The sequence below is a fragment of the Protopterus annectens genome, chromosome 7.part1, assembly GCF_019279795.1.
Source record: "Protopterus annectens isolate FY-2018-M chromosome 7.part1, PAN1.0, whole genome shotgun sequence".
NCBI lineage: Eukaryota > Metazoa > Chordata > Ceratodontiformes > Protopteridae > Protopterus > Protopterus annectens.
In genome coordinates this window covers 426,932,370-426,956,742 of record NC_056740.1, presented here as the reverse complement: position 1 = coordinate 426,956,742, position 24,373 = coordinate 426,932,370, and the positions used below count along the sequence as shown (strand labels likewise).

Here is a 24,373-nt window from a genome sequence, read left to right as displayed (position 1 = left end):
ACCCTTATACTGGGAGACTTTAACTACCCTTCCATTAACTGGGAAAATTATTCATGTACCAACACACTTGCTCAATGTTTTCTGGAATTCATTAATTCCAATGCCCTGGACCAACTCATTCTTACCCCCACCAGGGGTAGAAACATCCTTGACCTGGTCATTACTAACATGAGTGACAGTTGCTTTACACCAGTAATCAACTCCTCCCTGATCAGATCTGACCACAAGCTAATCTCCCTGGATATCCACATCCCCCCTCACCCCCCAAAGGAAACCACTGTAAAAAAACTTCTTCAAAGCCAATTTTGGGCTTCTAAAAGCAGAGCTAGATAACTTCACGACACCCATGCAAATGGAAAATAGGTGCATGACTGCTGAATCATACGCCAATGCACTGTATGAGCACATACACAAGTGCATGGAATGGGCCATACCAAACAGAACTAAGACTCTCTCCTCCAAAAAAAGGAAGCCAATCTGGTGGTCCCCCACCATAAACAAACTCTACAACAGAAGGAAAAAACTGTTGCAGAAATTGGTGAAGTCCCAACAAACTCCTTTGTTAGCCTCAGCAAAAAACTGAGATCCATCATCAAATCCTCTAAAGCTAGCTACGAAAACAAAATTGCTGCAGATTCTAAAGACAACCACAAGGCATTCATACAGTTATGTCAAGAATCTACATGGCAATACTCAGATCTGCTCTGAGCTACAGCAAATGGCAATACATATACAGAACCAAATGATATTGCTAACATATTGACTGACAGGTTTAGTGCGAACTTTACCCCCTAAAGGGCTTATCACAATACCCGAGGAATGCCATGTCCCTATTGTCACATCTACACAGGTAAAAACTGCACTGTCAAAAGCCAAGAATACAGCTTCCATGGGACCTGATAATATCACTGGCTATGTTCTACATGAATTACAAAGTTAACTGGCACCACACCTGAGTACCCTGTTCAATCACAGCCTAATTTTAGCCTTTGTTCCTACTGAATAGCGCACTGCTATGGTCATCCCACTCCACAAAGGGGGGGGGGCGACTACAGACCCTGGGAATTACTGCCCCATTAGCCTGACGAGTCTCATATGTAAGGCTATGGAGGGCGTCATCATGGACCTTATAAATAAGGACATAGTGAATCTCCAAACTCTGGACCCATTGCAGTATGGGTTTGTGAAACGTAGATCATGCCTGCTCAACTTGATAGACTTCTTTGAGTATGTCACCAGAGCTGTGGATGAGGGCACAGTAGTTCACACAGCCTACCTAGATCTTGCCGAGGCCTTCGACACCATTCCTCACTCAGGAATCATAGATAGACTCACTAAACTAGGCATTAACCCCTATGTAATAAGATGGGTTGCCAACTGATCGAACCCACACTGTGAAAGTAGTGGACTCCAAATCTGAATACTGACCAGTTACAAGTGGTGTCCCACAGGGATCAGTCCTAGGTCCTCTCCTGTTTGGCATCTACTTCTCTGAAGTTCAAGCCAACACAAAGGGATTCTGGCTGACCAAGTTCACAGATTACAAACTGGGAGCCATTATTGATTCTCCAACTGATGTAGACATTCTACAAAACGTCCTCACTGACACCAATGACTGGTGCCAGAACCATGGTCTTAAGCTCAATGCCAAAAAGTGCACTGTCATTCCCTTTGGGAAAAATTCAGTGCCCATGAACTACCACATAGGCAGCAGTCCACTAAACGCTGAAGGTGTGATAAGAGACCTGGGGACAAAGGTTGACAGAAACCTCTCCTTTGATAACCACATTGCACCTGTAGTCAGAAAGTCCTTCTATGTGGCACATCTCATTACAAAAGGTTTTTCATCCAGGAAGAAAGAGGTCATAATCCCTCTCTACTCATCCCTCATTAGACCTATTATAGAATACAATGCCCCATTTGTTATGTACCTCACTAGACACCTACAACAACTGGAAAGGCCACAAAAAATACCTCACTAAGAGGATCTTAGACCTTAGACACATGCCCTATATATATTTATTTATTTTTATTTGTTTATTTTACATGTGTTGACTGGGATAGTCCGACTGGATGCATGTCCATTTTCAGCGGAGGCCCGGGGAGAAAAGCTCCAAGGTAAACAGAAACATTAAAAACATGTTACAAGTATAATTTTCACAAAGAGCACATAAGCAAATATTAATAAACATGTTCCACAGGTTAGAGTTAAACCCTGGTGAAAGCCAAAGGTAAATTAAACAGTAGCTGATTAATAGATTTTACACAATCTAGAAGAGAGTTAGCCAGGCTTGATAGAATGACATAGCCAGTTTAGTGCCAGATGTTGTTTGAGTTTAGTTTTAAATTGACCTAGGGAGGAGAGTAAAGTAATATCAGCTGGAAGTGAGTTCCCGGCTCTGCCTACAGAGTTTGCAAAGAGGGAATCACCAGCTGCATTGCTAATTTTGCTTGTCTGAATTAGTAGTCTGTTAGAGGATCTAAGCAGTCGTGGATTGTGATAGGGGGTGATAAGATTTTTAAGTACAGGAGTATTATCTGGATTATAAATGATTTTATAAGCCATGATCAGTTTGTTATACTGAATTAGACTGGGTAGTTCAAGACACCCAAGCTGATTTAGATTGATGCAATGATGTGCCCTAAAAGGCAGCCTAGTGGCAAACCTGGCAATGTGGTTATAGAAGGTTGAGAGTTTGTTAAGTACAGTCCTGTTTATATTAGAGAGTATAGGGGATGCGTACAGGTGTGTTGAGAGAAGGTGAGAGCGAGCTATGGCAATTTTAGCTGGAGAGGTTAGGAAGGCTTTTGTTCTGTAAAGTGACCCTAGTTTTTTTATTGATGATTTCGATTTATTGGACAGACATTGGATATATGGACAGACTCAAAAAACTCCAGCTATACTCTGTCTCTTATCGCCTACTTAGAGGCGATCTCTGCTTGACCTACAAACCCATGTCTGACCCAGAGCTGCTAGATATGCTACACCTAAAGAAATCACAGTCTCTCTGTGCCACATGCTCCAGGGAGCTTAACCTCATTACCACAATAACAGAACATGCTGGAGGGAAGGTTCCTAACCCAGAGACTTCCCATACTCTGGAACAAACTTCCCATTTATGTCAAGCACAGCACTTCACTGGCATTCTTTAAGAGAAATCTTGATGAGTGGGTGGGCAATAGGAAATTCACCCTGGGGATCACTTTAGTGGCCTTGGTTGACAGGGGCACTGGGAACTAACTTTGGGCTGCATGATGCCATGGAATCTTCTTGGGCTAGGCTTATATAGGCTCCAGGGCCATTAGCCTAGTACACACCTATGAACTTATGAATTGAATGATTACTAGGTTATATCATATATAGCAATATATGTGAATTATAATGTTTATTATGTTAATATAGTTTGATTACTTTTATATGAATGTAAATTTGCCTATGTCACAAGTGATAATTCAATAAAGGTATTTGGAAAAAAAAATAAATCACTGATGGATGACTGATGTTCTGTAGAAGTATAGAAACATGAAAGAAGAGCCGATCACCTGTTTACTGTAAGAAATCCAAACACTATCAGTAAGTGTTTTCTTCAAACTGACATTTGTGTTTTTCCACTCACTAACTTTCAGAAAATGAAACTAGAGCAGAAAATCTTCAAAAAAGAAGGCTGATGAAAAGTTAAGTACCACGTAAAAATATAATTCTAGCATAATTATATGCAACAACAGTTACCTGGACTTCATCAAGCTGTAGTGAAATAGATGGTCTCACAGACTTCAACCACAGTAGTGTAGTCTACTTTACCAATGTGTTTGAAGTCTTTGCATTCATCTGTCTCACAGCGACAAGCACCTGAAGGAGTATGTGTTAGACAAAACAAAAATCAGAGTACATTTTCGTAACAAACGAAATAGTGATGGCAACTCCTGCAGCATGGAAAAGTCGTCACCAACAACTGTAGTCTGTAATTGTAGTAATGGTTGCGACCTCTAAAGGAAGTGAAAATGGATACGGCACTTTGAAGACACCATGGACAAAACAATTAATTAAGTTTGGAAATCTGTATAGTTTCTGCATTTGTATGAAGTAAATAAAAAAGACCAATTTCAAACCATCTAGGAGAAACATGGTGAAACCTTTATTGCGAGTGCATATTTGTGAACACAATGCTTGTGTGTGTGATACCTTTCAACTTCTTTGCACAAGAATTCTGGACAGTGCTAAAAATAATGGAGGGGGTGCAAAGGCCCAAAATTAGAGACACATTTTAAATATTACTGTTATAAATGTTGAAAGCTGCTAGTATAACAGATTTTGTATTAACATGAATTTTGAAGGCTATGAAGTCTGAAGCTCAAATGTATTATTTAGTGACTTTAGTCCTCAACGATTTGCTAGGAAACCACAAATTTTAAAAGAAACAGACCAAAAATGTGAGGCAAAAATATTGACATTCTGTGAAATCCCAGACAGATGAGTGGTACGGTTTGAGTATGAGTTTACCTCTGTGTGAGCATGTCCACGTGCATGCTTGTGTGTGCGTGTGTGCTTGTGTGTGTGTGTGTGTGTGTGTGTGTGTGTGTGTGTGTGTGTGTGTGTGTGTGTGTGTGTGTGTGGGCAGAAAAAAAATTAATGATACAGACCCCCATACACAGAGAAGCTAATAGTTTGTGACTCTACCCCCTATTCGTTTTCCATTTATGGTATATTTTTATGTAATTAATAACTAACTTTCTTCTTGCCATTGATTAATTTGTTCTGCTTACCTACTTGTACCTTTTGTGTGTGTGTGTGTGTGTGTGTGTGTGTGTGTGTGTGTGTGTGTGTGTGTGTGTGTGTGTTTATATATTCTTCATCATATATGTTGTGCAAGCTTGCTTTGCCTGGTGACTCAAGTCAAGAATACAAAATGATTTACCTGGATTAGTCTGCTCCCCCAGTTAGCAAGTAAGTAAAAGTTTCAATTTGTTTTGTTTTTCAGGCAAGAGACAAGCTTACAGAACTCGTGAAGCACCATGTTTATTCCACAGCAGCAGTAAGATCATTTATTTTATTGTTCTGTTTGACAGATACACTTCTATAATTTGATATATTTATATCACAGTCTTTTGCAGGCATTTATAAAACTAAATATCACTTATTCATAGAAAAGCTAAATACATTTTGTAACAATGTGAACAGCATTCCAGAAGGTCATTATTTCCATTTACCTTTGTGGTCTACTTACAAAACTCCAATCATAGAGCTGTGATAGTGCGCAAGCTTATAGCTTGTGATGGATAACGGATTATGTCTGATGTCTTTAAAAGTTTACCTCAACATAGTTAAGGTAGAGACAAAGTCCATTTGTCAGCTCAAACCCACATTGACAGGAAGAAATTAAGGGTTACCATTCATTAACCATCTGTATGTTGAATGCATTATTTTATTTTATTTATTTACTTACTGCATTTGTTTACTGGGAAAGTCCACTGGACCAACATGAGCCCATTTTCAGTGTGAAAAGCTCCATATAAGTAAATAAAGTTTACATTTTTAAACAAATATAAATGTAGAATTTCTTTGACAGATTCAAAGAATTAAACATAAATTTTTATGGTAGTATAGAAACAACCTCAACAAGTATTTACAGTCATATTTAGGCCATACTAGTTACATGAAGAGGGGGCAAACATTTCATATATACAATTATTAACATTTGCACAAGTGCAGTGGAGGGAAACATTTCATATATACAATTAATAATACTCACACAAATGTAGTGGAGCAACAATATTAGGTAAGGCAGTAGAACTAGTTATGTTGAATACATATTAGCCTCTAATAAGCGGGTGTGGTAAGAGGGGAGAAAGAGGAAGAAACAGATGTTATTTTTGCCATGGGCATAACCAGCAGGAAGAGAGGTATTGTCTAAGGGATTTTTTAAAGAGAGCAGGGGTTGAGATGGAGGTTATTGAGGTAGGGAGGTTATTCCAAGTTTGGAGGTAGTGAGGGAATGGAGCATTTGACCAGCTGGGAGTTGGGGGTTTTCAACCTTCAGTAGTATTTTGTTTTCTCATTTAAGGGGTCTGTTTGGATGATACATGCATATTTATTTTATTTATCCCAAACTATGACACATTATCTATTGATAGATTGGTGTAATATTTGAACTTCTTTAGCAAAACTGCATTACTTTAGACATACTTTTGACTGTCCTGCATTCACTTTTTCTAACAGAAAACTTCAAGTATAGTATCTTTCTAGCACTGTTTATAACTTGTTCTGGAACCATGACCACCTTGGAAAGACAGACCTGAACAGCAACTAGTCTGATCTTCAGTTTTGAAAAAAATGCATTCCAAATGGGGATGTAAGAACTTATTAGACACAAACACAATACACATAACTTACACAAGATCTGTGCTCTTAATGGTGGTGATGTACCGACTGGAAGGAAACTTTAAATGTCAAAGCATACAGCAGAATTTTCAAAGAGAAAAACTAGAAACGAGAAAAAGAGAGAAAGACATGTTGCCTGTTTGTGCATGTCTGTCATTAAAGCAGGTGTAATTATAATGGCTTACATTCAAAACGTGGAAACTGCAGCGGTTGACTGGCATGTGGTCGAATGGCAGTTTTCAAGTCGGCAGAATGTCGAACCAAAATGTATCGACTACACTATAGTGAACAGTCGGTGTAGTTCAAGTATTTGGGTTCGACATTGTGCAGGGAGATTGCTGTGCAGTAAGGAACAGGGAAATAGCCCATTTCCTCACTGTAGTGCGATCTCAGAGTTGGTATATGTAATGCGCAGGGGGTGTGGGGGGTGCAGGGGGCTAGTAAAATTAACGTACCATTGACTGTAGAGTGTAATGGTACATTAATGTGCATAGCAGGAGGTAACGTTGAATACATCAGACTACAGATGCCGATGTATTAATTATTGCCTTGGTTGCTGTTTCGAAATTCCGAATTCAGCATTTCAGGTTGACATTCTGAATGGTCGACCAAAGCTAATTCGGAATTTCAACAGTAAACCTATTACAATTCACTCACAAATATGTTTTCCATGTTATTGAGACATGAATGATAGAGAAGCAGTTTCTTGATCACAATTGATTAATAACATTCTATTTACATAGTCTGTTGGCCTTCAGTTAAGTTACTTAACTGTCATGACTAGGCCATATTGTAACTCCTTGTTCATATTACTGTTCACTTAGAAGTGTCAGGTGTAATAGAATATGCTAGTACTGCTGTCTCTGACAGTGTTATGGATAATGACTACCCCTATCAGTGGTGGCTTTGTAATTCATGCTGCTGTTTGTTTTCCTGCATGTTGTTGTTGTTGTTGTGTCTTTCGGCTTTTCCCGGTAAGGGGTCATCACAGCGGAACTTCGGTCCACTAATGATTGGCAGTAGATTTTTACGTGCCGAGTTGTCAGCCCTGACGCACAACCTTCAACGAAGGTACGCCCATTCAATCATGTCTCCACACAGAAGACGCTCTAGCTGAGAATCGAACAGGACGTCTTACTGTGAGGCGACAATAATCATCAGTAAAACAAACTAGAAGTCATAGCCAGTATGTTGTGAGTCTCTTTGCTAACTTCTTTAGTCGAATATGGGAGAGAATACTGGAGGAATTAAGAATTAGTATGAGCATTTGAGAATTCATGAATATTGTGGTGTGGTTCTGCTACAAAAACAGCTGCTTGCTACTCAGATTTTCTCATTTACAGCCAACTCTTCCTTTACCAATCTGAACACAAGATGAAAGAGAGATGGCATCATGCGTTATTTTGCATTGTGCCCACCAAGTTCTAGTACATACTTCAGTTTAGGAGAGCAGTTCACTAGGGTCACACCCATCTCAAAGCAACACTGCACTTCCCCACACATTACGGACTACCAAGACAAGGCCAGTGTAATCGCCCCTGTAGTCATACCTACAAGATATAGTGTAACTATTTTGTAATATGCACTGTAAGTATTTACAATGTTTTATTCCATGTATTGTCTTTCTTTGTGTGGGCTAACCTACTAGTTAGTCAGATCTAAATGAACAAACATTCATCCATTTGATTTAGACACATCTATTTTACACGCCCCTTCATCATGTGAATTGTGTGCTCTCTTAACTTTACCCACAAAAACTCACTGCCGTTGAGATTACTATTTGCTTGGCAGCAGCAACGGCACTATGGTCTTTTCACAGCAGCAACGGCACTACATGGTCTTTTCTCAGCAGCAATGGCACTACGTGGTCTTTTCTCAGCGGCAACAGCACTACGTGGTCTTTTCTCAGCGGCAACAGCACTACGTGGTCTTTTCTCTTTTTCCCTGTGTCGGTACACATATGGAGTTGGTATATGTAAGTAAGGGAGGTGGGGGTGAAGTCACCCACAAAGGGATGTAGAAGGGCTTGTTCTATGTAAAAAGTGCTTTTTAAAGAGCAGTAAGGTTCAACTGGTTGCTTTTGTCCAACTGAGCCTTCACCGACTTTTAACTTGATGACAAGGAAGGGAAACTCCAGTGTGTTAGTGATCAAATTAAGATTATGGCTTGTACTTTATTTGAAATATTTCAAACTGCTTTGCTGTACCAGCAGTGTAGTGTTAACATCGATGATATCTGTTCACATTGCATATACAGGGCTTGTGCCTGTTCTTATCTTTTATATGGGCCTTCACTGAAAATGGGCCAACATTCAGCTGGAATACATGGTCAACAAAACATAAGAAGAGCAAAACACAGAGTAGAGGAGTAAAAAAGGACAGCTATGTTACCAGAATTTGAATTTAATTAGGACCTTTGCAGCAAGTAGTATGTATCATGGGCATTTACTGGGGGATATGTTAGTTAGGAAGTTTCTAGAAGTTATGTGCATGTGGGTATGTTAGTTTGGGCATTACTTCTGCCTCTGTCTATCAGAGACACTGTGGCCAGATCCAGGGTGAATTTGCGATTTCACATCCATTGGTCAAGGTTAGGGATGGACTCTGCTTCACATGGATGGAGCCTGTTATAGAGCATGGGGATGCTCTGAGACACATATCTGTCTCACCAACATATCTTATTTATGTCACTAGTGAAATTTAAATCCTTGTATCTTGTGCTTCTGATGCTGTTTGTTTTGCAGATGTGCAATAGGCCCATCAGAGCTGGATCTGAGGATGCCTTCTATGTCAGACATAGATTGCATGTCAGTAACCTGTAGGAGATAGCCTTAAAGCCCTATCTCTATACTCTATCTGTATAAGACAGTGTGTTTATAACCTAGATTCTCCTGGTAAGGAACATTTGTGGGCATTCCAACAGTTGCATATGTTTGTTTAGGTATATGCTGAAGGGGGCATTGTACTCAATGATGTGTCTGATAAGGGCTGAGTAAAGTGGCAGTATGACTTCCTTGAACCTGGATGTCATGCCCTTACTTATAAGATGGGAGATATAGAACTACTTTTTACTATTTTAGCTACTTGTTGTTCAAAGGCCTCAAAATTACAAGGTTGTTGTTGTTGTATCTTTTGGCTTTTCCCGGTTAGGGGTCGCCACAGCGGAACCACAGGGGTCGTCCGCTAATGATTAGCAGTAGATGTTTACGTACCGACTTGCCAGGCCTGACGCACAACCTTCAACGAAGGTACGCCCATTCATGCATGTCTCCACACAGAAGATGTTTTAGCTGAGAATCGAACAGGACAACATCTTACTGTGATGCGACAACGCTACCGCAGCACCACCACCGCAGTTTTTAATTACAAGGTACCACAACAAAATAAGATAACAGAAAGGATAGTAAGTAATAATATAGATAGATAGATAAATAGATATGTGTGTCTGTGTGTGTGTGTGTGTGTGTGTGTGTGTGTGTGTGTGTGTGTGTGTGTGTGTGTGTGTGTGTGTGTGTGTGTGTGTCTGTGTGTGTGCGTGTGTGTGTGTGTGTGTGTGTGTGTGTGTGTGTGTGTGTGTGTGTGTGTGTGTGTGTGTGTGTGTGTATGTGTGTGTGTCTGTGTGTGTGTGTGCGTCTGTGCGTCTGTGTGCATCTGTGTGTGTGTGTGTGTGTGTGTGTGTCTGTGTGTGTGTGTGTGTGTGTGTGTGTGTGTGTGTGTGTGCGTGTGTGTATGTGTTCGTGTGTGTGTGTGTGTGTGTGTGCGTGTGTGTGTGTGTGCCTGTGTATGTGTGTGTAAAGAGAGAGAGAGGGAAAGGTATTTGAACCAGTTTGATGGCTGACACAGCTCCAGTGCCAAAGAAAGACAAGGCATGACATTTGAAGACCACAATTTGTCTTGAACTATTAACGCTTTCCATTAGCACCCATACTTCCTAACATAAAGTTACCCTCTGTTCTCCCAGTCAGCGCCACCTCTTCACTTGGAACAAAACATTTCCTCCCAGTATTATTTTCCTTTTCAATGGTTGCACATACTTCAGGTTTCACTCATTGTTTCCCATCCTATCCATTGTCTTCATCTTGTCATCAACTGTGTATGAATTGCATTTTCATTTTAATTTTAACTGCATCAGTTTTCTTCCTCCATGACCCTCCCCTCACAAAAAATGATATATCATGATATAGCATGGAAACTTACCACCTCTGGTATAATAGGATGAATTTTAAATAGCTCTACAGCTCACTTTTGTGATCTGTACTCCACATTTGATCTTTGCCATTCCTCTTTTACTCTCTGTAACGTGAAGCAGCTTAGTGATCATTCAACATGATCAACCCCCCTCCTATTTTTACATGGGGCTTGGAGTATTGCGTCAATTGTTGCCACCACTCTCAGTTCAGTGCCACTCTCTGGTCATTCCTAACTGCTGCAACTTTATCCAACTTTTGACTGGATATCCTCATCTTTTCTTGCCTTCTTCCCATCTCTCCCAAATCTGCTTCACCAACTCATCTTCTGCTTTCTGCACAAATGACTGAGCCACCATAAGCTATTCTCCATGATGTTCTCTGTGATTAGGAGTGCGTGGCTCTAGCTATGAGGCCATCATTTCTTTGTCTGTTCCATAGTGTGCATCCTGCTACCCATCTCAGGCACACCTCCATCACCTCAAGCTTCATTAGATGCTGTGACTTTGCTGATTAGGTTTTTGTGCCATACAGAAGTACTTGTTGCACCACTGTTTTGTACATCTTGGTCTCCAGTTTCCTTGACATTCTTCTGCCTCACACTAGCCCTAACATTTTAGCCAGTTGGTTTCATCCCATCTGATTCTAGCTTTGACCTCCTCGTTCAAATTTCCCCTGTCCTCAAGCACTAGTCTCAGATACTTGAAACTATTAACCTATTGTACCATTTTTTTCTCTCTCAGTTTTCATCTTCTTTTAATTGCCCCATATGCTACCAAGACTGCTGTCTAATCCATATTTATTTTTATCCCATGTGTTTTCAGTGTTCTGTTCCATTCCACATTTCATTTGCTGAAGTATTTGTTTACAGTCTGCTTGTGGTGCCACATCATCTACATACAGTAGTTTTGTTGATCTGTCTTCTCCAAGCACTTTTGTGATGCAGTTTTTCATCAATATGAACAACAGTGGGCTGAGAGCTGAATCCTAATCCATACGAACTCCCACTAGAAACTCCTCTGAGTGCAAACACTAAACATACTTGTGCCCTTTGGTCCTTGTACATAACCTGTGCTAAATCTACTAATATTTCTGGGACCTCAAACAATTGCAGGACTGCCAAATAATGCCTTCCTTGGATTTGTCATATGCTTTCTGCATGTGTTGCAATGCCTATTTGGACTGTTCCTCATCTCCGTCTTCTTCTTAATGACCTGTCTGACTGTAAAAATCAGGTCACTTGTACTGCACCCTGATTTGAATCTGAACTGTCATCTTCCATCTTACGTTCTACAACTCTGCATGTTTCTACATATTCATTTATCAAACCCTGTCTACAGCACTTGCCTTCAGTGTGGCAGGACTTTGATGCTGCTGCATTGCCTGCAGTTGAGAATGTCTTCTTTGTTCTTCATGTTTCTACATATTCATTTATCAAACCCTGTCTACAGCACTTGCCTTCAGTGTGGCAGGACTTTGATGCTGCTGCATTGCCAGCAGTTGAGAATGTCTTCTTTGTTCTTGACACCAGCACTAGAGCAGTTATGCTCCAGTCATCTGGGATGGGCCTTTCCTTCCATATCACAATGAGTACCCTCAGGAGCCACTTCTCCCTTAACTCACCCATCTGTAGCATATCTGCTATAACATCACCTGAGCCTGCTTCTTTCCATAACTTCATTTTCCTTAGTGTACTTTCTATTTCTTGTAGGGTGAGCTCTTCTGCCTCTTTCATTGTAGGCTGTGCATGGGAGAGTACAGCTTCTGTGGAGGTTTTTTTCATCATTCAGAAACTTCTTGAGGCACACCTTCTGGACTGGTGGACAAATTGGTGCAGGTGTCCCTTATGAATTGTATCTTTTTTGTCTTTCTCTTAATTGCCTTGCAACTTGATAAAGCATCTTTGTGCCATGCTCTGTGTCACTTTCCAATAACTGGTGAGAGGTTCTCTAATGCCTTGTTCTTTGCCATTATAAGTGTGCTCTTAGGCTCTTTGTTAGTCAGATAATATTCCTCTGTAGAGACTGAGGCATAATGGTTAAGATTTTTGCTTCCAAGTCCTATGGTCCATGATTTGATTCTGACCTGTGGTCGCTATCTATGTGAAGTGTGTATGTTCTCTTTGTTCTAAGTATCTCACACTTACAGCCATAAAGGACTGGGAATAAACAGTTGCCCTCTGTGGGTAAGAGAGAGAATGACTCTTAGCAGCCACAGGGGAAAGGGTAAGTGTTTTACCTAGTAGCTGGGGTAAGGAGCCTGAATCACAGGGAAAAAAGGGGTTGGAAGGGTGGCATAACGGTTAAGGTGTTTGCCTTCCAAACACAAAGTGCAGGGTTTGAGTCTCATAAGGGATAACTGGCTAAGCTTAAAATGGCTCACAAGGGCAATTAGCTTAGTACTAATCTATGAACCTATAAAAAACCTCCTATGTTTCAGTCTTTCTCAGGGAATTTCACAGGAAAAGAAAAGAAAATCTAAAAATGTTTCTATTTCCATGGACATGTAAGATTTGCTAAGGAGTCAACTTCTGCTCCAATTTTCTCTTGTGAAGAAAAGGAAAAATGTTTCCTCACTTTCTAACTCTGAAAATCAATCAGAAGATCAGAATTTGGAGAGTGAATGCTGTGTTTCAGGATATTCTTCCCAACCTGAAGTTTCTTCTTCTGAGGAAAACATTGCTTTATTTTCCCTGCAGAAGACATTTCTTTTACTGAAGCTTTATCTAAAATGAAAAGTTTTATTCAGTGGGATCAACATGAAATCCACATTGTATAATAATTTGTTACATAAATAAAATAATTTGGATATTACTCAATCAGAAACTATTCCTCCTGATTTATCTGCTTTGAAGAATGTTTTTCTCACAGTCTGCAGTTTACCTGAGAGTGAACCACCTACCCAAGGATGTCTGATAGGTTATACAGGCTATTTCAGATCCAGAAATGCTTGTTTGCTAATGCTAAAGCAGACCTTGCAGTGCTTTCCCTATCCAAAACCGCTTCTGCTAGACAAATTTCTAATGCTAAACCCTTTTCCCTTGTACAAGGATGGAAAAGTTTTTGACAAATTTGAGAAGAAAGTGTACTCCTCTGCCACTTTAATCTTCCGAATTTTAAACTGTCATGCTCATATGTTAATTATTTTACTTCTGTCTTTTCAGAACATGGAAAAGTTAACTCTTAACTTTGCTATCTGCTTCTCACATAATTAAACACGCCTTAATTATGCAACACTGCACATACTCTCTCCAGGGCTGCTGCTTTTGGATCAGTCATGAGAAGATTTGCTTGGGTAAGATCTCAACATCTTCCTGAATATGAAACTGATAGTTTAAATTCTCTCCTGGGCAAGAAAGTCCTGTTAGGCATTTCAGCAGCTGAGGGGCTTAAGATGAGAGTGGAAAATTGATATCAGGGGTAACCACAATGATTGTCTTCCTTTCTTAACCCAGATAGTATTTTTCCTTCTACTGCAGCTCATTTTGCACAGCAAAGTACTACATAGGTTAGTACTAAGCTAACTGCCCTTGCAAGACATTGTAAGCCTAGCCAATTATCCCTTGTGAAACTCAAACCCTGCACCTTGTGTTTGTAAGGCAAACACCTTAACCATTAGGCTACCCTCTTAACCAGCATGCAAGCTTTTAAAAAGCAACTGCAAGGAAGTTCTAAAAATAAAGGAAAAGCCTCTCAAAACCAAGGACAGTCCAAAAAGTCAGAATGGCTATCAGCCTTTTCTGGTCCTCCAGCAATGTTTCCCTCTCCCTCAGTCTGTATCTTCCCATGTGGCACAACATTGTTGCAGGTAAATGGATACGAAAAAACATTCAACAGGGGTACATTTGGCAATGTGATTCCCTCCCTCCCTCCTTGCCAAGTAACCCAAGTGTCTCTGTTTTCCTCCCTCTTCTAGAACAAATGTTATTTCTGGGAGTCATAGAACCAGTTCCTGCAGGCCAGAAGAACAAATGATTTTATTCAAGGAGTTTTCTGGTGTGAAAAAAAGAAAGGACTTGGAAATGTGTTAGACTTGCCATTCTTAATGTTTTTATAAAAATTCTGAAATTCAGAATGTTTCCCCTTTAGGCCTTCTTACTTCTGGATCCCTTGCTAGCTTTCCTGGTAAAGCTAGACTTAAAAGGTGATTTCCTTCCCATTCTCAATGGCAAGAACTTTCCATTTTTGTAAGATTTCCTGTATCTGGCTCAGATTATCGGTTATCTGTGTTACACTGTGGACTATCTGTGGCTCCAAGGCTATTTACAAAGTGTCTGGCTCCAGTAATTGTTTACTACAGAATCCAAAGCATTTATATTTGTCCATATTTGGATGATGGCCTTATATTTGCAGACTCTTTTTGCAGTTGCCAAGAGTCCTTAAAAAGCATTCAGAAGCTTCTACTCTCTCTGGGATTTCAGGTGAATTTATAGAAATTTCTTATTCCATCTCACAAAATTGTTTTCCTACGATATGTTTTAGACTCTCGTCTGGAAAGTGCTTTTCATCCTCAAGGCAAGATAGAAATGTTCCAAAATTTTCCCACTCTAAACCAAGCATCTGTTAGGATTTTTTTCAGGATTCTGCGTTACACAGCTTTCATGATTTTTATGATTCCACCTGCCTTCACCCATTATCTTCTCAGATCCCTATTTTGGAGTTTATAAGGAGGGAGGTTCTGTGATTGGTGAGCCAGTTTATAAGGAGGGAGGTTCTGTGATTGGTGAGCCAGTTTATAAGGAGGAAGGTTCTGTGATTGGTGGGCTAGTTTTCTTAGAATCCAGGTCGCTCCTTCTCCATGCTGCCCCCACTTCAATCTGTTACAACAGGTGCTTCAGACCTGGCATGGGGAACAAGTTCAAATGGAGTTAAAGTACAAAGTATGTGGAACAAGCAAAACAGACAAAAAAGACATATATTTCAAGGAGATGTTTTCTGAAATAAATGTTCTGAAAGCCCTAAATAATCCCTGGTCCCCAGAACCCCCTGCAAGTTTTCACAGACAACACTGCAGTGATGTGGTACATAAACAAACAATGACAATACTAGATTGTACTCCCTTTGCAGACTTGTTATGATGATGGCCTGGGAGATAGCAACTCAGCTCATTTTAAGTCTTCATATTGCATACATTCTGTCAGAGCAAAACATTGTAGCAGACAAGCTATGCAGGATCAGGACAAACCCCACGAATGGAAACTTCTCTTGGGTCTTCTAAGAATTGATGGAAACTTTACCTTGGGGTCTTCCAAGAACTGATCCAACTCTGGGAACATCTGAAGTAGATATGTTTGTCTCCTCTCAGAAGAGACCATTAACAACATTCTGTTCCAGGATTCCTTGCAAACAGACCTGGAAGATGGATGCCTTTTCATTCCTATGGACAGGGAATGCTATAGCATTCTATTCTTTTCCACCCTTTCCAGTGATATCTAGGGATCTTCAAAAGATCCAGAAGATTCCACAAAAACTGTGGTCATGACCTCCTTTTGGCCCTGGCACAGTGGTTTTCCCTTCTTATGAAACTGGCCATGGGCAATTACCACAGGCTTCCCCACAGACTAGACTTACTCACCCAAGTTAGGGCTAGTTTGATATACCCCAACCTGCCTGGGTAATAGAATCTTGATTCCTTTTAGATACATTTTATCTGAGGATTTGCAGCAGTTATTGAAGGAGGCTAAAAAACACCACAAGGAAATCTTATATGTATAAGTGGAAAATATTTTTTAGTTCATGCCATTTGAAGAAAAAGGACCACCTTAACGCCTGGCTGCCTCTAATTCTTGATTATTTGTGCGAGTTCCTTTTTATGGCAGTTTTTCTTCTATCAAGATTCATCTGTTGATTGTGTCCGCTCATCTGCCCTTGGATCTCCCTTTCTTGCCATCCACCAGTGAAACAGTTTTGAAAGGGGTTTTAAATACCTGACCACCTAGAGAACAGGCGGCCTTTCATTAGGATCTTAATTTTGTGCATCAAAGGCTCTTTTTCCATTTTAACCAGCTCATCAGGCTGAATCGAGGTTCTTAACATGGACGACTGTTTTACTTAATGCTTTGACTTCATCTAGGAGAGTATCTGTGTTACAAGCTCTTATGGTGAGTCAACCCTACCTCATTTCATATAAGGACAGTGTTTCTTTGAAAAATAACCCCTCTTTTTGTCTAAAGTCATTTAGAGTTTACCTTAAGCCAGTTTATTAATTTTCCTTTCTTTTTTTCATCCATTTTAAAATTTTTCATTCTCAGGATGTTCACAGACAGCATAGATACTAGCTAGATAAAACTCAGTCCTTCAGGAAAGCTGATTTTGTCTTCTATGAAAGAAAGCAGAAAGGACAACCAATATCAAAGCAGACTTGTTCTAGATTCTTATGTTTTTTTTTTATTCTCATCATAATAAGTAATTTCAAGACCTATTCCAGTAGGGCTTTGGCTTCTGTGATGGCTTTCTGGAAAGGGTGTGTCTTCTAGGAATATTCTATAGACAGCAGCTTGGTCCTATCTGTGCATACATTTACAAAGTACTATAAACAGAATGCCTTTTATAGGTCCAGTACTGGCTTTGCTTAGACCAGCCTCCATACCTCTCAACTTATTAGAATAAGAAATCTGGTCAAAACCATGAAAAAAGTGATACAAATAGAGACAATTTTTAAATATTGCTCTTACAAACTTAGACAGTTGATAGAATAACAGGTTTTGCATTAGTATGACTTTTCTGAAGGGTATGAAGTCTAAAACTCAAATGTCGGTCATTATTTTCTAACTTCAATCTTTAATGATTTGCCACTAACTTGCCAGAAAGCCACAATTTTATGATAAATGGATCAAAAATGTAAGGCAAAAATCTGGATATTCTGTGAAAATCTGTACAGTTGAGAGGTATGCCAGCCTCCATGAGCTCCTTGATTTTTAATTAATCCCTCCTCACTTGTTGCTTGTTTAACTACCCATACAGCTTAGGCCACTTCAGCAGTGGTCTAATGCTGAACATTTCACAGTTTGTAAGTAAACTTACTATAAAATAGCCTCCCTCTAATCCCCATGTTTTGTCGTTGTTATACTGCCACTAGAGTGCATTTCTATGTACCTTTTTGCATACAGCTTCCCTTTTTGGTTATATTTCCTAGCATTTTCCTTCACAGCTGTTGCCTTCCTTTAGTGAGAGTAGAAAGATCTTAGATTTTCATGCTCTAACTGTCTTTTCCATGGGGCTCCTCTCAAGCTCCTGACAGTCAGAGGGTGTGTTGAAGACACTCTTTAGCTTTAAAAAGCCGACCAGCAACAGTGGGATAGCACCCACACAGCTTAGGCTGCTGCAACTGTGATCTATTAGAACATATACTGTAATGGTAGGTTTACTTACTCACCTGTACTTTCTTCATCACCTTTCCTGGCCCATTACTGCCTCTCCACGGACTGCTTACAGCAACATGATATTCTTCTATTATCTAACCTTCAGTACTATGCACAATACTCTAAATGTGGCTTAACTATTTTTTTGGTGGAGCAGGAATGTTGCCATTATGACCTCCTGGCAAACAGTGCCATTAAAGGTGAGTTGGATGTTGTCAGTCAGTCTGTTGCAATGAATAATCCACAAAACACAATCTTGGCACTAAGTGCATAGAGGCAGTGCACTACTGTCCGGGGTCTGGGTCGCCAACCTCCACACCCAAATTACACTGCAAACTGTTCATTTACAGAGCCAAACCACTCTCTCCATAAACCAATGTCTCCCAGCACTCCTGTATCCACAGTAACTGCCTTTCACTCAAAGTATTATTTTCACATTCACACACATGCACATCATTTTCAGGGAAGGCTGTTGAATTCTCCAATTCCACAGAGCTTTCTTCCTGGGCCTGGTAGTACTGCCACCACTCTGAAGAATGTCAGAGACTTCACTTATTGGTATGCTCTGATTGTGCCACTCGATATCTCTTTTACAGGTAGCTGGCCGAATCAGTCTCAAAGACGTGGCTCTTACAGTGCGTTATTCCTCAGTGTAAATGGTTACCCTATTGCCAATTAAGCAACAGTGCATAAACACTGCTGTAATAAATAAATACCAGTCACAATAGCTTAGAGATAATTAAAGTAGGTTTTACTTAAATTTTAAAGAAAATAGCACAAATAATAATTGCCTGGGCAACTATAACAGAGGATTCCTGGGTGCAAAAAATAATATCCAGAGACTAATCCATACCATTTTTCAGGTCTATATCAGAATCGCAAAAGCTGTCTTTCGTGAATACATGTACATCGACACATAAATGTCGAAGAACAAGAACAGCGAAGGAAAACAACAGCAAAATTGAGAATGCCGAACGGATTTTCTTGGCCGGTAGGGTGATTGTGGAGATGAGGAAATGAATCCTTTCCCCCACTGTAATGCAGTCTCGGAGTTGGTATATTTAAGTAGGGGGTGTGTGGGGGGTGCAGGGGGCTTGCCCCCCTGCAAAAATATTTGAAAAAGTGTTTTAAGTAAGGTTTGTTAAGTTAGGTTTACCTTATCTGTATAATACTGTTACTTGCGAGAATGCATTCAGCGTTCTCATTTTCGCTGTTATTGTCCTTCGCTGTTCTTGTTCTTTGACATTTATGTGTCGATGAACATGTATTCATAAAAGACAGCTTTCGTGATTATAATATAGACCCTGTTTTTTCAACCCCCAGTCTATAAAAGAAAGAAGCTTCCTGATATTCCACTCAGTCAGAGGAAGGCAGCAGTACAAGAAATTCAAAAGCTGCTAGACAAAAGAGTCATCCAAGATGTCGCACCAGACCAAATAGGATTTGGAACTTATTCATGCTTCTTTTTAGTCCCCAAAAAGATGGGGGGGGGTCGAGACCAATTTTGGACCTAAGCAAACTTAAATCATTACATGAAAAAGTCAAAGTTTGAATGGTCACAGTACAGTCCATTCTGCCTTTCCTTCGCAATGACGACTGGATGTGGTCTATAGATATTCAGGACACCTACTATCACATCAAAAGTGACAGGCTCTCCTGATGACACTTATGCTTTCATGTGGGAGCCAGTCACTACCAATTCAGAGCCCTGCCCTTTGGACTCACCATAGAGCCCCCAGGGTATTCACCAAATGTATGCCAGTGGTGGCAGCTCACTTGAGATTTAAAGGATTCCGAGTGTTTCCATATTTATACGACTGGCTCCTCACCACCCCCTCCATACATCTCCTTCAACAATCTAGGAACTATTTGGTCCAGGTTTGTCACTCACTGGGAATAACAGTCAAGTACGCAAAATTAAACCTAACGCCAGTACAGAGCCTGGAGTTTATTGGTGCATATCTGAACATGACAATGCCAACTCATTGCATCGACACACTCAGATCTCAGGATCATCAGATTATTTCCTGCGCATCTCCTCCAGCAAGATTCATTCTTCAAGTGCTGTTGTCTGTGGCAGTGGCAATAGTTCTGCTTCCTGTAGCACAATGCTATATGCATGTTCTTTAATGGACGCTAGCTATTCAATGGTCTATTCTTCAACAACCCCTATCCTTTTCAGTCAAGCTTATGCCAATCTGCAAACATCACATCCATTGGTGGATCCAGTTGGACGACATCTGCCTAGGTCGACCCTTTATCCTACTACACCCCATTGGCAATAGTGACTATGGATGCCTCCCAAATGAGGTGGAGAGGCATCACTTGGGAAGGATGGTCCAAGGCATATGGTCCGCCTGAGATCATTTCACTTAACAATGTCCTGGAGATGAGAGCAGTCCTATTAGTGTAGCAGGCATTCCAAGATGCTCTTCCTCTAGGGCCTATTAGGATTCAGACCAACAACATGTCTGTTTTCCTAGTACATTAACAAACAAGGGGGAACCCGATCTTACTCTCTCTACAGAGAGGGCATGAGAGTGTGACAGTGGGCAATCTCCTCCAACTGCTTTCTAACCACAATGCACATTCTGGGGAAAACGAACATATTAGCTGACAAATTAAGCAGGTCCATTCTATTGCCTCATGAGTGGTCTCTCAAGCAATCAGTGGTGGAAAAGATTTTCTGTCATTGGGAGAAACCTTGTTTCAACCACTTTGTGTTCCCCACCCACCATAAGTGCAGCAGAAGTTTGCTCTGATCCTCCACACAGGGAGTCACAGAGATATGCTCTTGTCCAAGTTTGGCCATCCGGTCTCCTTTATGCTTATCCTCAACTTTTTTTGATTCCCAAATTCCTACAAAAAAAGCAACTTGGTTGAAGGGCTCAGTCATCCTCATTGCCCCCTACTGGCCTTGGCAAGTATGGTTCCCATTCCTTTGGTCTCATCTTTGTTATCCTGATGGATACTGAATCCGACTCCAGATCTCCTCTCACATCTCTCAAGGATGACTCATCCCAATATCATTGCCCTCAAAATGACTGAGTGGTTGCTCCACTTCCAGTAATTGTCAGACAGCCCAGGCTATCTTCCCCAGTATGTACCATTATATTATCCTTGCAAAAAGACTCCGCCAAGAAGGATTAAAAGAGCAAATGGAAAAGATTTTCCTTTTGGACATTGAAGAATTATGTTGACCCTTTTTCTGACCCAGTTCCTGCTGTTCTTGAGTTTTTCGATGTTTCTTTTTAAAGATGGAGCTACCTTTTCTATAATTAAACTGCAATTTACAGCCATTTTAAAATTTCATACAGGAAACAGAAAATATTCTTCAGCTTTTTTCCAAATGATGTAAATCCTTTCTAAAAGACATTTTTCTCCTTAGACCACCAATAAAGGATCCTTCACCTCCCTGGGATGTGACTAGTGCTGCAAGGTCTGACTCTAAAACCCTTTGAACCTTCAGCAAAGCATGGTCTAAGATTCCTATCATGGAAACCTGCCTTTTTAGTAGTGATAACGTCTGCAAAGAAGAATTTCTGAATGCCAGGATCTCTCATCAAAGACCCCCTATGTGTGTTTCACATAAAGACAGGGTTACTTTACAAACAAGCCCTTCTTTTTTACCTAAAGTGGTTTCTGAGTATGACATTAACCAGTTCATTCATTTACCAGTTTTCTTTCTAAAATGTATCAAGCAAAGGATAATATATGCTACATCTCTGTGATGTGCACAGACAATTACATTTTTATCTACACAGAACAAAAGAAATCAGAAAATCATATCAGCTATTTTTTCTTATCACTACAAGACTGGCTATCCAGTTTCTAAAGTTACATTAGCTAAATGGATTACAGATTGCATTTCTTGAATCTATTCTCAACAAGGCATCTCCTAAAACCTACTCAAATAGATCCATGGCAACCTCATCTGCTTTTTGGTAAAAAATCTGTATTGATGATATTTGCACAGTAGCCACATGGGCCAATACTCATATCTTTGTTTCTAATTACAAATTGGATCTAATATCTAGAAGCAGAGATGCCTTTGGCTCAGCGGTTCTCCAGAATATCCTTCCATGAGAGCCACCCAAGATTAACATAGCTGGGGACTCTGTTCCATTCAATGAGGAGGAATGAAAAAGACAGTATCAGATTTAAAAGCTATGTACTTAACCATAACTAGGCATCTGTGTTGTCCATTTTCATTCTTCCTCAACTTTCCCCCTTCCATCTCCCTTCCTAAAATTTTCTGGGGGGACCTGTTGGACTATTTATTGGAACTTATAGTTCTAGGTTTGAGCCCTGTTCTACATCTGTTCTCTTGTCTATCTAATTTATAGGTCAATGTTTAGTAGTAAGCTAACTACCCTTATGAGCCATTTTAAGCATAGCCAATTATCCCTTGTGAGACTCAAACCCTGCACCTTGGGTTTGTAAGGCAAACACCTTAGCCATTAAGCCACCCTTTATGGGTATTTTTTATGGCAACAAACTTGATCTAAAGTATTACAGATGAACTAGGGTATTATGGGTAGAGGGAGAAGTTCAAGCATTGGATCCAAAGCCTAAAGTATGAGGCCCAGTTGGATCTGAGGATTAGATCCATAACCCCATTCATTGAGGAAGACTGAAAATGGACAACACAGATGCCTAATTATAGTGAGTACATAACTTTTAATCTTTGCTTGGTTTCATTCTCCTTTCTGCTTTTTTTTAATGACTATCTCCTACTTTCTCCTTCACCTTACTCAAAAGAGTCTATGTTCTGTCATCGAATGAGAAATCCATTGAACTTAAAACATTGAATGTTTACTTCAGTGAATATTCAGTCATCAAATATTTTATATAGGGAATGGAGTTGGTTGGCCAGCATTAGGAAATGTGCCCTTTTCTCTACTGTAGTGAGATCTTGGAGTTTGTATAGATCTATCTATCTATATATATATATATATATATATATATATATATATATATATATATATATATAAGTGGGGGGGTGGGCCTGGGTGGGTTTCATATACTGTGGTGTGTATTTCTGTATGCATGTTGGTCTACTGTCTCTTTTCCCTGGGTAAAATAGATGATTGAACTTCGCTGAGGTGCACATTTGATGTTTAAGTTCAATAAACAGAGGTTCAATAGATTTGTTATTTGATGACTGAACAGACCCACAGAGCTCTACCTGTCTGTACTTCTTTTGGCACCCCCTTCCAAGCCCACTTGTCCTTCCTCCCTTACATCTCTCTACAGTGCCCAGCTAACGTCCTCCATTATCCTTCTCCTCTTGCACTATAAACATCTTGCACCAGCAGTGAATCCAACTCAGCTCAGCTGCTTGAAAGGCAGTTGCACTCACTGCTGTAATGCCGATGCTTCCTTTGAAAGGTGGTTGCACTCACTGCTGTAACGCCGATGCTTCCTTTGCAGTATCAGTCTGTATTTCCTTACCTGAAGTGCCACTCCGCTATCATCTTTAGCTCACACTATCTTCCCTCCATCTCCCCTAGTTTCCTTCAGAGCTCACATCCTACACCAATTAATGCTGCATGAGCCAAGCTATTACCTAGGCTTTGAACCCCTCGCCTGTTTCTTTTCACTATTTCCATCCACCCCACTCCATTTCCCCTTTCCTGCATTGCTTGTTTTATCCTGAACCACTCTCAGATCACTCCCTTTTTCATTTTTTTTCAGGTATGCAGCTTCTGAAAACAACTCCTCAAGGACAGCAGTTTGTTGTTGAACAAAAGTTGCTGTTGCTGGGCAGTAGCGCTATATTAGAAAAGTTGCATGCCTGCTGAAATGAAACAAATTGGAGTTATAGTCATCTTTATTTTCTGACCATATCTTAATGATTTTATGTAGATGTATAACTTTGCATGACAAATAAATTTATTTTTCTGCATAAAGAAGAACCATTTTTGACCACTTCACCTTTTGCATTGCATAATATGAGTTGAGTTGAAGAAATATTGAAATTGAATCATTTATTGTTAAGCTATATTAGGCTGTGTGGTCAGTGAATAATAATAAACAGGAAAAATATAATAAAAATAGTTATTTTCTAGATGTTTCCATTCTTTTGTCATTAATGCAGTCTGTGTTGTATTCTGAAAGTCAAATGCATCTAAATAATAAGCAGAAATCATCTATTTTCTAATAACCTGGCATATATATTATTAAAAATTGCAACATGTAGGATAAGGAAAAATATATATATTTTTTTCAATTTTATTTTCTAGGTGAGCATTATTAAAATTACTACTATGCCTAGGATGCTGACCATGGCCAATCAGATCATAACCATTAACGTGACAAACGATGTAAGTAATGCATGCTTTGGTTTAATTTACGATTACTATTAGTATTAGTAGTATTAATGGAATCTGACAACTTTAAGCTGTTCATTTCATAGAATACAATGAGAAAAGCTGTACAAATTATG

General features: G+C 39.9%; 1 protein-coding gene across 1 annotated transcript in view; it reads left to right on the top strand.

Annotated features, from left to right (window-relative positions):
• STAB1 (stabilin 1) overlaps positions 1–24,373 on the top strand; it is a 2,761,215-nt gene that overhangs the window by 653,010 nt on the left and 2,083,832 nt on the right. The window contains exons 16-17 of the mRNA XM_044078505.1: positions 4,980–5,033; positions 24,171–24,251. Of these exons, the coding sequence (XP_043934440.1) occupies positions 4,980–5,033; positions 24,171–24,251 (135 nt within the window). The remainder of the gene's footprint in view (positions 1–4,979; positions 5,034–24,170; positions 24,252–24,373) is intronic.